At 41.8% G+C, this 15332-nt stretch overlaps 1 protein-coding gene across 15 annotated transcripts in view; it reads right to left on the minus strand.

The window, feature by feature from the left end:
• Nucleotides 1-15332, minus strand: part of LIMCH1 (LIM and calponin homology domains 1) — a 273017-nt gene that overhangs the window by 160730 nt on the left and 96955 nt on the right. For 14 of the 15 annotated variants that reach the window (XR_008308119.1, XM_053253675.1, XM_053253673.1 and 11 more), the window contains one exon: nucleotides 4049-4118. Coding sequence is in view for 13 of the 15 variants with exons in the window: in XM_053253675.1 (XP_053109650.1) it covers nucleotides 4049-4118 (70 nt within the window). In the remaining 2 variants the exon portion in view is untranslated. Of the gene's footprint in view, nucleotides 1-4048; nucleotides 4119-5634; nucleotides 5726-15332 lie in introns of all 15 variants that reach the window. The other variant, XM_053253671.1, reaches the window with a different exon arrangement.

Below are 15332 nucleotides of genomic sequence, written 5' to 3' on the forward strand. Positions count from 1 at the left end.
AGAAGCACAGCTGTTAGCACACAGTATGCATTATTAATTTCCCCAGGCACGTTACATAGTATAGTTGGAGCAAAGAAATGGATAAGGAGTTAAACAGTTGTAATTACTACTTGGTTAATATTCTTAACATCAACAAATGAGAGGCTTAACCTTTTCACATCAGGAGTATTAAGGTGAGCAGTATGAGAGGAGCAGAGGAGTGGTGAGCAGAGGTGAGAGGAGAGGTGAGCAGTATGAGGTGAGCAGGAGAGGAGAGCTGGTCTTGTGGTAGCAAGCATGACTTGTCCCCTTAGCTAAGCAGGGTCTGCCCTGGTTGCATCTGAATGGAAGACTTGATGTGTGTGCACTGCAAGATATTCTCCTCAGGGGATGAAGCCGCTCTGGGAACAGCACAAGGTTTCAAGTTCCCTCCCTGGCTTCTCCAAGATAGGGCTGAGAGAGATTCCTGCCTGCAACCTTGGAGAAGCCGCTGCCAGTCTGTCAAGACAATAATGAGCTAGATAGACCAATGGTCTGACTCAGTAGATGGTAGGCTCCTATGTACAGAATCCATTTCCCAAACCCGGCACTCTCACCATCATTACTATTTCCCAAGTCTTCGATTCTAAACTGCTGTGATGGCAACAGTTGTGTCTCATGGATAATAAGAATAAAACAATTCCTTCTTTCCTCTATCAATCATATTTTTATACCGCCTGATATGTGCATCTCTCGGCAGTGTACACAATTTAAAATATTTAAAAGTCAACACAGATTAAAATACACCACAATAAAAACAGCACAAAAGAGTTATTAAAGCAAATTATTAAAATAATTAAAAGCCTGCAAGGAGAGTCTTATGGGTCTTCCTGAAAAAAACAGAGAAGGAGATGCCCTTATTTCAGCAGGGAGCATATTATTATTCCAAAGCCTCGGGGCAGCCACAGAGAAAGCCCAGTCCTGTGTTGCCACCAAACAAGCTAGTGGCAACCATAACTGGACCTCTCCAGAAGATCATAACAGGTGGCAGGGTTCATGACAAAGGAGGCACTCTTTTAAATAGCCCAGACCCAAGTCATTAAGGGCTTTATAGATAATAACCAGCACTCTGTATTTCACCTGGAAATGTATCGGCAGCCAGTGCAGTTCTTTCAAAACTGGTGTTATGTGGTCCCTTCATGTTGTCCCAGAGACCAATCTGGCTGCCGCATCCTGTACCAATTGTAGTTTTCGAACTATGTACAAAGGCAGCCCCACGTAGAGTGCATTACAGTAGTCAAGCCTGGAGGTTACCAGCATTTATACCACTGTTGGTCATTCATCTCTAGAAATGGCTGACATATCAGTCAAAGCTGATAAAAAGTGCTCCTGCCCACTGCCTCAAGCTGAGAAACCAGGGAGAGCTTTGGATCCAGGAACACTCCCAAGCTAAGTACTTTATCTTTCAAGGGGACTGTAACCCCATCCAGAACAGGCAGATCTAAACCATCTTTTGGGTCCCGGTCCCCCACAGTCAGTACTTCCGTCTTATTTGGATTCAACTTCAGTTTGTTATCCCTCATTCAGCCCATTACTGCCTCCAGGCAGGCATTTAGGGAAGATATGTCATTTCCTCATGAGGTGGACATGAAGTAGTAGATCTGGGTGTCATCAGCATATTGATAACACCCTGCACCAAACCTCCTGATGATCTATCCCAGTGATTTCATGCAGACGTTAAGGAGCACTGGAGACAGTATGCAGCCTTGTGAAACTCCACACTTTAGTTCTCGCTTAGCAGAACAACGGTCTCTCTCTCTCTCTCTCTCTCTCTCTCTCTCTCTCTCTCTCTCTCTCTGTGATTTATATACATCCCTTCCCAAAATGGCTCAGACTGGTTAACATCAAAATAAAAACAACTACAGGTTGAGTATCCAAATTACAGGTTGAGTATCCTTTATCCGGACTGCTTGGGACCAGAAGTGTTTGTTTTTGTTACGGCGTGGTGTCCGGATTTGTCTGGTGTCTGGAGCATTCCGGATTTTGGATGTTCAGATAAGGGATACTCAATCTGTAAAATCAATTAACAATTGAAATCAAAACTATTAAAACAACATAAATCCAATTAATTTGACTAGTTAATTAATTAATTACATTTTAAAATACTTACTAAATAAAGGGGACTGCCATGAGGGAGTTGGGACATTTACCAAGCATGCCTCCATCAGTGTTCCCTGTAATAGGGATTCCCAGATGCAGTGGACTACAGCTCCCATAATCCCCAGCCAAAGGCCACTGCAGCTAAGGATGCAGTTCGCAACATCTGGGAATCCCTGTTACAAGGAACACTGGCCCACACGGGTATACTTCCTAATCATGTGGGAAAGGACAGAATCATTTGTACTGGTCCACTGTTGTTTTAGGCAAAGCAAAGTATTAAAAATTTGTAAATCCAGAAGTCTCTATGTTGATCAATTAAGGATGTCATTCTTGTTTTTATCTTAAAAGTCAGCATACTTTTAATAATTTAGAGAAACAATAGCTAGCAGTATGTTGCCTCCTAAATCAGTAAAAAGGTTCTTTATAGAAGATACCCATGGAAAAAGGATATGACCTACACTAAATAGAATTCTGAGACAATTATTTGGAAGCAACTTTTAATAGACATGCACTAGCAATCAAGGCTAATCCCCACAAGTCACAATGGCCCTTATTACACCAGCCTTGTGTCAAAAGGAGTCACTTGGTCATTTTTACCATTACTAATACTATTTTTTATTTATGCATTAGCATCAATGAACACAAATACTTTACTGTATAAGGGCGGGAGCCCTAAAGAATTTCCAATCCCAATTCTACCAGCAAAGAATAAGGATTGAGAAAGGGTTTCAAGGATGGATATCAACAAATTCAGTTATACATCTTTATGTTTTCTACTATTTTGAAATGCTAAAAGTATATCTAACTGTAAAACAGAGAAGCCTAACCAACAGTGGCTAAGGTTTAGTTAAAGTATAGGTTCAGAGCTTGTATCCGAGGCCTAACATCTGTAATGGCCTTAAAAGAGCCCTAAAAACACATTTTTTAAAAATCTGGCCTTTAGTGGGGTTTTTGTTTTTTTAATGGTTTTAAGTGTTCTAGCTTTTAAAAATTGTTTTAATTCATCCTTTGTTTTTGCTTGCTTTTGTACTGATGCAAACTTCTTTTGGGTTGGGTAGTATAGAAATACATATACAAAAATTCAGTTTTGCAGATTGGCCCTTATCTTTATGATAGAGACACAGAGCAGCTAATAAAATGTCAAAAACAAATGACATATCTTGTCCATACTTTATTCTAATTAATTCCTCTTCAGAATGCCATTCTTATCATTTTGAAGTTATAGAATATTAAATTTATAAACAAGTTTACTCTGGAAAGCCACAGTATGTAAGAGAAGAAGCAACTAAAATTACTCATTCTGGTATGTTAGGGCAAAGCTTTTTTGCAGTAGCACACAAGCACTGGAATGTTTTAACATCTGTTAGAGGGGTTTTGAGGGGGAGGGAAGGTGCCTATTCTAAGGATATGACCTACACTAAACGATTGGTAGTCCTTTTGGTGGGGGGGGGAGGAATTTGAAGAGAGGGGCTATTTGAAACCACCAAACAAAAGGGGAACACTATTCCAGACCACCAAACTCTCTCTCAGGACTTCATCCATAGCACTAAAGAAAAATATTCAATATTCCAAAGGAATAGACAGAGTGGATTTAGAATTGTTGCATATCCCAGAGAAAAAAACACCTATATTTCTTATTCACATATGCACACATATCCATATCCTCCATTACTTTGCCCTAAGATTAAAAAAAGAAATCTTGTATGGGTGGTGAAGAAAGTTGCAGCCAGTCTAAAATTGGCCAGGTGACAGCCCTAATTGGAATGTCTCCCAAGAGATGCACTAGCAGCAAAGTGAATTTTCGGTGACACTGCCCAAGTTTAGTAAGATAGATGCGCTCACATTACTTGGAACAGGTGTTGGGACAACTGCCATCACAACACTAGGATGTAAACAAGACAACTAACAGATCTCATTTACAGATACTCACCAATCCAGCAATGGGAGTTGGCAGTCTATTGATCTTTTTGACCAATCCAGGCTTTATAGAATTCAGCAACCTGTCACAAGAAAGGAGTGCATCATATGAATGATCAGTTACAATACTAACTGCAAATTGCTTTCTGTTGGGATACAAGTATTTGACACAACATACCACTACATTGAAACCTCATGGCTATCAACTTTACCAAAAAGAGTGTGTGTGTGTGTGTGTGTGTGTGTGTGTGTGTGTGTGTGTGTGTGTCGGGGGGAGAGCTAGCAAACATCATTGTCTGATTTCAGATCAGTAACTCTAGGCTTATCTGTATACAACCTGGACTTCAAGTTGCAGTGTGCTTTGAACTGGCGCCCTGAAAAATGCTTAGCAAGGATTTAGTCTGTGCAGTACCACCCAACTTTAGTCAAATAAGTTAACTGTAAGGGGACCAGCCATTCCAGCAAGAAAGTTAATTTACATCAATAGATCTGAATAGGTAATGTGGTATTTCCTGATTCTTATGAAGGTTTCAGAGCCAGGTTTGCCTATGTGGTATTCCCTAATTGCCTATGTAAACCACCTAGGGAGGACATAAAACACCTAGAGAGATTTCATTAGGTGATTTATAAATTTAATAAATAAACAGAATAAAAATAACCCCTATCAAGGCCTGACCAACTAGTTATTTTTCCTCTTGCTGCTCTTTTCTGGCTATGGACCACTTTCCTCTTGCTTCCCCTCTGCTTTTTTCTTGCCTTGCTCTCAACTCAATAGGAACTTGAACTAATACTTTAAAAATAAACTGAAGTCATGGTGTACAAAATAAATAGAAGAGGCAAATGAAATGACTAGGAGCCAGTATCAAATTGAGAAAAGGTCTTCTTCAAGCTGAAAAGGTCTCCAGAGCCGAGACTGAGAAGGAAATTCTCCACCCCAAAGGAAACTTGCATGGACTTATCCTACAGGTTATAATGCCTGCATTGAGAGAATCCACCACAGAGACAGTTTCTGAATTTTTCCATGTACTGAAGGCAATATTTGTACCAGACTTGATTCTTGTAAGGGGCAAACAAAAAATATGAGAGGATGGGAATGTAAGAAACATTGTGAGGCCAATAAATTGCCAAGGAATGTGGAGGCAGAGAATGAGACATACAAAAAGCATTAGTGCTTGTGCCCAAAGATGAAGGTGGAATGAAATGGGCATTGTTAGAATATTCCTAAGCTTGAGAGAGAGAGAGAGAGAGAGAGAGAGAGAGAGAGAGAGAGAGAGAGAGAGAGAGAGAGAGAGAGATGCAGAGACTAACTTAACTTAACTGTTCACTTGAAATCTTTTCAAAGTATATGACCAAGATCAGAGAGTCAGGTTAATCTTCCAAGGTTTTAACTTTGTCTAGCTCCTCTCACAGATAGTCATTTCAAAACCCTGAGCCAGTGCTTAAACTGCGAGGGTTTTTCACTGACTAATTCTACCAATTGAGTGTGGAATGGGGTCAATGCTCTCCACACACGTTCCCTTATCATGAAGTTCAACCTTTTTCTCCAAACTCATTGATGGTGAGGGAAAGAAGATTAAAAATAAAAATTATATAGAATACCTTTGAAGGTTTGAAAGTGATAAGGTTCTTTGCATTTGTAGCATCACTGGAGATTTACCCTCCACATTCACATGATTCTGGTTGGGCTGAACTAGATTGAAACAGAACACAAAGGAAAGTCTACCATCTCTACACCCCTGTAGATCAATGGCCTCACATGCACCCTGCAAAGAGTTAGCAGTGATGGCACTGGGAAGAGGGTGGCATCTGAGCGGTGAGGGGATGGGACGAGCAAGGGGGTGGGCAGCATCAGCACTGGCTCCTGCCTGGGGGTTGAACCAGCAAGAGAAGCAGTGTAGCTCATTGTTTTCACCTTGAGCAGCATATAGCAACAAGCCAGTGCTAATGATTCTACCCAAATGAAGGAAAGGTACCAGGGGTGTAGCAAGGTTGGAGTGGGCCCAGAGACAAGCTTTTAAAATGCCTCCCACCCCACTGAAGCTCAGCTCATGAAGCAAAGAAATCTTAAATGAGACTGAACAGTGGTAACAAAAAGCATAGTTTTGTGTGTGTGTGTGTGTGTGTGTGTGTGTGTGTGTGTGTGTGTGTGTGTGTGTGTCTCCCCTATGTGCTACTATCGATCATCCTAATTTTTTAAAAAGTTTTTTTTAAATTTTGTAAATTGTAGACGATGCATTTAATGGTACTAGAGAAAGACATGCTGTTCTGGTAGCTCCAGGCCTTAACACTCACATCAATTTCGGAGGATGAATACAACTGAAGGAAGCCCGGGCGGGTGCACCGCAGCTGGGGGAGTCAGTCATGTGACTTGCCTCTGGGGGGGCCCCAAGGCAGTGGGCCCCCAGACAACTGTCTCCCCTTGCCCTATTATAGTTACGCCCCTGAAAGGTACACATTGTGGTATTGGGCATAGCATCCACCCAACTGAGAACCTCTGCTGGCTTTTTAAAAATCAAGTTTTTAGCCTCTGAAGTTGAAAATAGATTCTTGAAAGTATGTTAGTAATTTTCAGAAGCTGAAGAGCACTGAGCTGCCCACTGGCTAGGGGCAGCTGCTGCCGCCACTCCACTGATAAGCCAGCAGCAACTTTCCCCCTCTCTCTTTCTCTCCCTTCCAGCAACAAACTGTCCACTCTACACTGAAGCTGGCGCTGAGAGGGGAAAGAGAGCAACACCTGGACTTGTGAGGTGAATGGCGGGGGCCAGCAAGGAAGCAAAAAAGGCACAAATGTGGTGGCAGCAGGCAGGCAAGGGATGCCTGTGGTTGTGGGCAGCAGCAGGGTGCCTACAATTGCCACCCTATGGCACAATCACCGCCTGAGTCTGTCACGCCATCTGGCCTCATGGGGAAGCCTTCCACGATAATCACAGCATACATACAGTGCTAAATATAAGATTCACTGTTATGCCTACAGCATTGAAACTCCAGTTTGCTGCAATCAGGGGAGAAGCAATCAAAAGGGGCAGGGGAGACTTTGATGTGGTTTAATAATCAGAACATGTTTTTAATGATGTAGTCTGTTCAGTTAGCATCACTCCTTCCCCTCCCCCTTTTCAGGCAAGCATAACAACAATGCCACCAAGCAATACTTGACTGATGCAAGAATTTACAAAGCCAATATAAATCCTTCAACCTGCTAACAAAATTTTCCACAGTGGAAAAAATGGCAGAAAAGGGAGTATAAAAGAGCAGAATTTGTTCATATTGTTAAAGGATGCATAAACTATGAAACTTAATTGCACTATTTCCCTCAGATTTCAGGGGGGAAAACAAAACCAAGCAAGTCCTGGAGGTCTTAATGCAAATGCCAAATGTTAGGAGCTGCTTGAAATAAATCTTTTAAAAATGTTTGCATTGGCCTCATTGAAGGTTAAATAAGAGGTGAAGGGGAAGAGAGAGGAAGGACTCCAGGCTTGCAGTGGGAGGAAATGAAAAATGTGGTTAGACCACCGCTATTTGCAGTTGGGGACAAAGGCTTACGAGGAAGCAGGAGGAGGAAGACAGAAGAAAAATCCTCACTATCCAGTCCTTTGCCTTAAGGAGCAAAATAGACATGGAATTTCACTTCCTCTTTGGCATAATACATTCAAAACATACTTGTTATTTTAAAATATTTGTTTATTCACTGAAAGCAATAAGAATAATAATTATAAAGAGGCAACTCAGAGAATTTAGCTGCACAAAGAGCTCATTTGAATGGTAATTCATTTCCCTCAGAATTTCACCCCCTGCCCCTGAAAAGCTCAGGAGTACCCCTGCTAGATTGGAAGGAGATGAGCGTGGTTTTAAAATTGGAGGAAGAAATATCAACAACCTGCGCTATGCTGATGACACCACTCTGATAGCTGAGAATGCAGATGATTTGCAAGCTCTAGTATTGAAAGTCAAGGAGCACAGTGGAAAAAATGGGACTACGACTAAATGTAAAGAAGACTAAACTAATGACAACGGGTACCGCAACCAATGAAGATATTGAAGTGGTGGGTAGCTTCTGCCTTTTAGGATCAACCATCAACCATTCCAGCAGTCAAGAAATACGCCGTAGACTAGCACTTGGTAGGGTTGCAATGAAGGCCTTGGAAAGGATATTTAGACGCTGTGACGTGTCCACACCTACAAAGATTAGAATTGTTCGGACAATGTTTTCCCCCATGATACTCTATGGATGCGAAAGCTGGACTTTGAAGAAGCAAGACAGAAAAAGCGTTGACGCTTCTGAACTTTGGTGCTGGAGAAGACTTTTGAAGATACCATGGACAGCCAGGAAAACAAACAAATGGATCATAGAACCAACCAATCCAGAATTTTTACTTGAGGCACAAATGATCAGGCTCAAACTATCATACTTGGATACATTATGCGAAGACCCAGCTCCCTTGAGAAGTCCATAATGCTGGAGAAAGTTGAAGGAAAGAGAAGAAGAGGATGACCAGCAGGAAGGTGGATGGACTTGATTACAGCAGCAATGAATCACTGAGGGACCTTAAAGTCCAAGTTGAAGACAGATCATCCTGGAGAGAATCTATCTATGTGGTTGCTACGAGTCAACACCGACTTGACGGCGGCACTTAATCAATCAGTCTATCACCTCTGCTAACTAAGCAAAGAGGCACTTTTTAAAAAGTAGTGATTCTCTTATATTTAGCAGAAAGAGAGCAACTGTTCCTACCCAACCTCTGCACAGCATCTCTCCAGTGTTCTCTCTAATTTTTTTTCATCCGTGCGAGGAATGAATTTTGTTCTGGGCGGCAGTATCAAGGCAGTGTATGTGCACCTGCATTCAGAGTGAGGCCTTCCTGATTCAACCTGAGTGGGATTTAAAATTAACTGAGCTTCAAAATTAACTGACTTCAAAAAAGTGTGAGCGCACACACACGTGCACGCCTTAGAGTGAACATTGCATCCCTCCAGAAGCTGTTGCTGGTGTTTTCCCTGTATTGCCTTTTGGATTGTGAGCCCTTTTGGGACAGGGAAAAATCTAATCTAACTTATTATTTATTTTTCTATGTAAACCACCTTGAGAACTATTGAAATGCAGTATATAAATACTGTATTCAAATCTAATCACTTTATTACAGTCACAGACCAGTACAATAATAATATATACATACAGAAGCCCAGCAGAGAAAACCATAAAATTTGTAATATAGTATTAGCAAGTTAAACCTCAAAACAGAGCAGCTAAATTGAATTCATAATGAGCTCCTGGCAAATCTTACTGGCTATCAAACAAAACGTAGCCACATTGTAAGACATTAAATCATTCTGGTCAGCTAGAAAATAGTCCAGAAAAGAAGAGTCCGTACAACCTGGATGACAACTTATAAAAAGAACTGTATGTTTTGTGCCATAGATCTTGGTAAAATTGACAATAAAGGAGCATATGTCCCAAATTACAGTGGCAAAAGTATTCTTTATAGGGTATTTTTCAATATAAATATTCATAGGAAAAGGAGACAGCTCAATTACCCTCTCATTGTAGGGAGACCGAGCTAGAGGGTTTCTGCAGCAATTTGAACATGAAATCTCCTCTGATTGGGATATGAAAGCTTTTTCTACTTTTGAACTTTTAAAGGCATATGGCTTTTCAAATGCTGCTTTAGCAAGACCAAGCATGTATGTTTTATTTTGAGCCCCTAAGCAAATGAGACAGTCTACTCCAGTTTTAAGGGCACAAGCTATGAATTTTATATGCTGTTGAAATATGTGTGATAATAAATATTATGTGAATTGTAATGAATAGTATTTTTGCATAAACTAATCTTAATAAAAATTATTCTGCAACTATTCAGATGACAACTAATGAATATAAGCAATTATACACAAGAACCTATTGCACTATTTCACAGTGCTTTTGCACTCACAGGCTGAATAAGGATGGGAAAGGAACTCTTAAGGCGTCTGACTGTTAAACTAGATGCAACATTTTCAGTGAAAGCTGACATGTCTTGTGTGCACGGAGCTATTTTGGAGGTTCCAATATGTACAACCTATTTCCAGCATGCAGGAAGTTGAGGCCATCTTTCTGCAAGTTATGTGAAAGCAAAACCAAGGCTGTGCAACCTGTGCACCTCAAGGTTCGATACACCAGCAAAATTCCGCCAAGCCACACTCAGGAAAGAAGTTTGGGGGCTCATTAAAATCCATCTTAAAAGAAAAGATGAGCTTCACATGCCCTCAAATTCTTCTCAAGAGGATTAAAATCTGAGCTGAGAATAATTCCCAGCTTTCCTGGCTGACAAATGATTTGCACAGCCAGGATAGAGACCTTTCCACACTGAGCAAAGTTTAATCTTCCAGCCCAGCCTCAAAGACTCCTTCTGAAGGTCTCCAAAGCTGGGTTGGACTTATTTGGTTTGGCAGCCTGAAACTGCCTGACAGATCACTACAAGAAAATCCTGGGTGCCAAAATGAGAAGTCCAGTCTTGGGCTACAGGAACAAAAACTGAGAGTAGCAGAAGCCAATCCTCCCCCACATCGTTCCTCCAAAGGGGATGGCCCCCCAGGTTTTGCCCATGCAGCCTCTTGAATATCCTCCTGTTCAATGTAATGGAGCAATCAATCAATCTATCTATCTATCTAATTCTCTAAGGCGTACCCGTGGCTAATCCTTTACGTGGCAGCCCTTGCAAGAGTTCGCAAACAGAAGCACCTGAATGGGCAGTGGGGACTGCATATGCAGATAGGGAGCAGCAGCCTGTGAGAGCAGAAGCACCATGGTGATTGGCAGAGGGGATTCCATATGCAGATAGGCAGGAGGAGCCTGTGATGGTTAAGGACAGTTGGAATGCAACTGTTACTGGTCGGAAGATGTTCTTGATTGTAGAGGAGAGGAATCTATATATATAAAAGGAAAGTGGGCAGGGATCTGCGAGGAGAGGGCTGGTGAGGGAGGAAAGAGCCCCATCAGGAGAAGGAGGCTGCCGTTGTGTGAATTAGATGAGGAAACAAAATGAACAAGATCTGATAACTCAGGGAGGGAGGGAGGGAGAAAAAGAGAAGGGAGGGGAAGAAAGACAGAGGAGAAGAGCGAGTGGAGGAGAAAGAAAGAGAGAAAAAGAAGGGAGGGGAAGAGAGAAAGAAGGAAGGGTGAGGGATGGTTCCAAGCCTGTCAGCAGCCTGAGGGGAACAAGTGGCCATGGCAGCGGCAGCAGGTAAAGGAGGGTGGGGAGATCTCTGGGTATAGGGGGCTGCAGCTTGGCCAATAGGCGCCAGCAACGCTGCAGCCGCAACCAAGAAGGGCAAGAGGAATGGAGTAAATGGATGGAGGAGTGACCAAGAGGGGTAAGGGGGATGGAAGCAACTGGATGGAGGATGAGGAGCAAGAGTGCAGCTCAGGTGAGGGGAGCAATCAAGTACTAGAGCACAGATGCTCTGCGCGGTTTAATATAGTTACTAGCTGATCCCGCACAGAGCATCTGTGCAGCAGTACACTCCCCCCACCTTCTGCCCCAGTCCCCTCCCCCTAAGCCTTCAGCCCCAGTCCCCTCCCTGCAAGCCCTCTGTCCCAGCTTGCTCCCTCCTCCGTTTCCCCCTCTTTCTCTCTCATTTGTGCTCCACCTGCCCACCGCTTTTTAGCCTGCTTGTGTTTTCCCTACTGGCCGTTGCCGCCTCCTCCTTCCTCCAGTCCCTGGTGTGTCGGGCAGCCAACCATTCAGCCGGCTCCTTCCTGCATGGCCCTCCCTCTAGCAAGCGTCTTCCGAAGCGGCCAGCTGTTTGTCTCTGCCCAGCCAGGCCCCGCCGCTTTCTCTCCCCACAGCTTCCCCCCTCCCTTCTGCCCCAGTCCATTCAGTTCTCCTCTCCACTTGCCCGATTTCCTTCCTTTCCTCCTCAAGCGGCCACTTCCCTATGTGGCCAACCGCTGCCCAGCCAATCCGGCGCCTCTACTGCCCAGCCAATCCGCTGGGTTGCTGGGACACATCCCCACAGAGGCACGTCTACGAGAATTAATATAATAGATGGTTATTCTTGTAACACTATATTATGCTATATTATATAGCATAACACTATACTGTATTATGCTATTATGTTGTTTAAAATCATATTAAACAGGGAGAAAATAAGGTTGGTCATTTCCAGATCGCAGTTTGCTGTGGAGGAATGATAGAAGAGCTTCTGGTTTATTTATTTTGAAGTTGTAAAAAATTTCTGAATTAATCCAAGGAGAATTTTGCCCATCTCTACTAAAATATCCCTTCTGATGCTAAGGTCTCCCACCTGCCAGGGAATTTTCCTCAAATTTCCTCTTCAAATCTAAAATACTGAATCAGGAGCAGGAAAAGTGCACATGGGGACAAAACCTTACTTCTGCAAAATCACAATGTCAATCATTCTTACAGAAGATTTTGTAATGAATGAGGATTAAGGTAAAATTTAAACAGAATTTAGTGTTGAAACAGATGGAAAGCATCAAGAAAATGTTCTAGTACCCCAATTCAACTGGGATCTTATCCAGAATGGGCTAGTAACTTCTGTGGTGTTATTTGCATACTTGGCAAGTATTTAAGTTCCACAGACTGATCTGGAAGATATTATTCAAGTTATACGAAGACTACTCTGGAGCAGTCTTGCTACAAACATATTTGGCACATTAGACAAATAGCTTGGTCCTGTGTACTCCACCCCCACACCCTGCCCCATAAAAGTAGGTGAGTTGGGCCAGGATCTTGGCACCAAGTTAATGAAACAACAAAAATATTTCGCTCTCTGCTAGACTCCCCAAAATTATCATGCCTCCAAAGAGAAGCTTCTACCCCAGACAACAGACTGTGCATGATTTTTGCCAGGACCATGACAAAGTGGGAAAGGATATCCCCAGTTCTCTGTACATCAATTCAATCCAGATATCTTCCTTCAGCTGCTATTTAACAGAAACCACAACATATGCAGGGACAAATTAAGTATTTAACATAATGTGTAGTCTGGCCCATAAAGTACAGTCTCACTGTTGCCCCATATTGCCCTCCGTTTCCCACTCTTCTCTTTCCCTTCCTCTCTTCTGCCCTCTCTGCTGGTTAGGAAGGGATGGGTGGTTAAGGGAGAGGTACAAAATGTTTATTCACAGGACATCACTCTTTACAGCCCATTTTTATAACAGTAAATATGGGGGGGGATGCAAGGAGTAAGCACCACCAAGTTCAATGGTGCTTTCTCCCAATGGTCCAAAAGAACCACATGAGTAGTTGGCTCTTGCCCAAGGATGCTTTGGGATTATGTTTGTCAAAGAGCAGCCTATTATGCCATGTGCCAAACCACCAACCAAGGGCAATTTCAAAAGTAGTTTGTGGCATGGCAAGGGGGTCTGCCATTGAGGAAAAGCGGGGGAAACCCTCAAACATTCCACTAGTCCTTGGATGCTCCCAAAGTCCTTGGATGCACTCAAAGTAGCTCTCTGGATCCCAGTGTTAGTAGGCAAGAGCTACTGACGCCTCTCATTCTGTTCTTCAACTATATTTCCCCCGATTTATAATACAGAAGGGGTCATTCTGGCTGTAACTTTGCATAGCTTTCACTTGATGCGCAGCCTTCGCTTGTTGCTTTGCTCACTGATGCCATGCCAAACTATAATATTCGTTTCTCATTATATCTTGAACAATAGAACATGGCAGGTTACCATTCTGGCCCGACACCGAATGGCTTCCAATGTCCTTGCATGAACTTTGGTCTCCATCCTTAATGAGACTTGACGCCTCCCTCCAGGCTACATGCAAGCCAAATACATGAAGCCGATAATGGTTTGGCATTCAAATATACAGCATTGTAAACCTCAGAAAATCGTCAGCCTTTTGTTACATTATGACATGGGTCACTCATATTCATCATAGGAAGACAAAAGTATCTGCTTTTGGCGTGCACAAAGTCATTTTGCAGTAGCAAAGCAAAGTTAAGTTTTTAAAACTTAACCCTCAGTGTTTTGGTTTTTTTAAAATCTTAAAACGCACCTTTTAAAGGAGGCTTTTTAATGCTCCATTATTATTTTGTTATATCTGGTAGGTTCTTTAGCTTTTTATAATTTTCAGTTTTAATTTGAACCTAATAATGGTGGCTTTTAATCAGACCTTTTTAAAATTTAGTTAATTTTATTACTTTTATTGTATCTGTGTCTATCTTATTGTTGTGAGCTGCCCCAAACAGTAGTGCTCTGGAGGACTGGGGTATAAATAAATTAACTGTCTGGCAAAAACAAGAACCTCCCTTTGCTAGAAGCTGTGTGAATATTCTGCCAAACTATTGTTAAACACATACAGTGGCAAGTTAACCAGTTAAGTACCAAAAAATGCAACCGGTCACTGAGTGAACTTAGGAGAATGACTCACAAAGCAATTGCCAGGAATGGCACAGAACATCTTCCAAAGTCAGCACTGCATATAATTTCAACACTGAATACTACCCCTGATTCTGAAACCAGCTTTTCCTCTCTTTCAACTATAAGTTCTCTTAAGGTAAATTGAGGTAATACCGACCTTCTTACAGTGGTATTGTGAGTTATAATTGCCTCTTAAATCTCAAAGTATATACACAAACAATTATAATAATTAGTGATATTACTATCCACAATGAACCAGTTTTCAGTGTTCAATGATTGGAACAAAAACCAAAACCCATAACTCTCACTAGTATTCTATTCATTTAAAAGGGCATAAAATTTCATGTGAAGCTTTGCAGACTGCTGTAACTTTCCAGACAAATGAGTCCTGCAAAAATTTGCTCCTTGGCCTAGCCCAAGATACCTTTTATAAGATCTCTTACAAGAGATGGGGGAAAGGGAATTGGTTCAGAACTTAAAACCCCTTTTTTCTTACTGATTTTAGAGATCACTCTACATATTAGGTTATTTATTTTTGTCTGTTAATTGCAATCTCTCTCAATGCCCATTTTAAAATATCTATTCAAAGACTGTTTATATCACATTAAATACTTTTAAAGAGTACTTGGTATTAACAATGAATTGCTGCTTTAAAACAACTGTTGCAATTACAAACAGCTGTTCAAACATTTGCCTATAGGCCTAGAGTTAACCTAGTCATAACAGACAGGCAAGTGAAACTGACATAAGTAGTTAGAATGGATTCCCTCGGTACTGGCAGAGTTGGTTGCTCTGTACCATATTTTACTCACTTTTACAATAATCAGTTTTTATCCTAATGTGCTGACAGATATACAGATGTATGCCTAAATTATATAGCAAACCTTGAATGTGTAATCAATTGTCATCTTAAATGAAGACGCATCCATTT

The sequence above is a fragment of the Hemicordylus capensis genome, chromosome 5, assembly GCF_027244095.1.
Source record: "Hemicordylus capensis ecotype Gifberg chromosome 5, rHemCap1.1.pri, whole genome shotgun sequence".
Taxonomy (NCBI): domain Eukaryota; kingdom Metazoa; phylum Chordata; class Lepidosauria; order Squamata; family Cordylidae; genus Hemicordylus; species Hemicordylus capensis.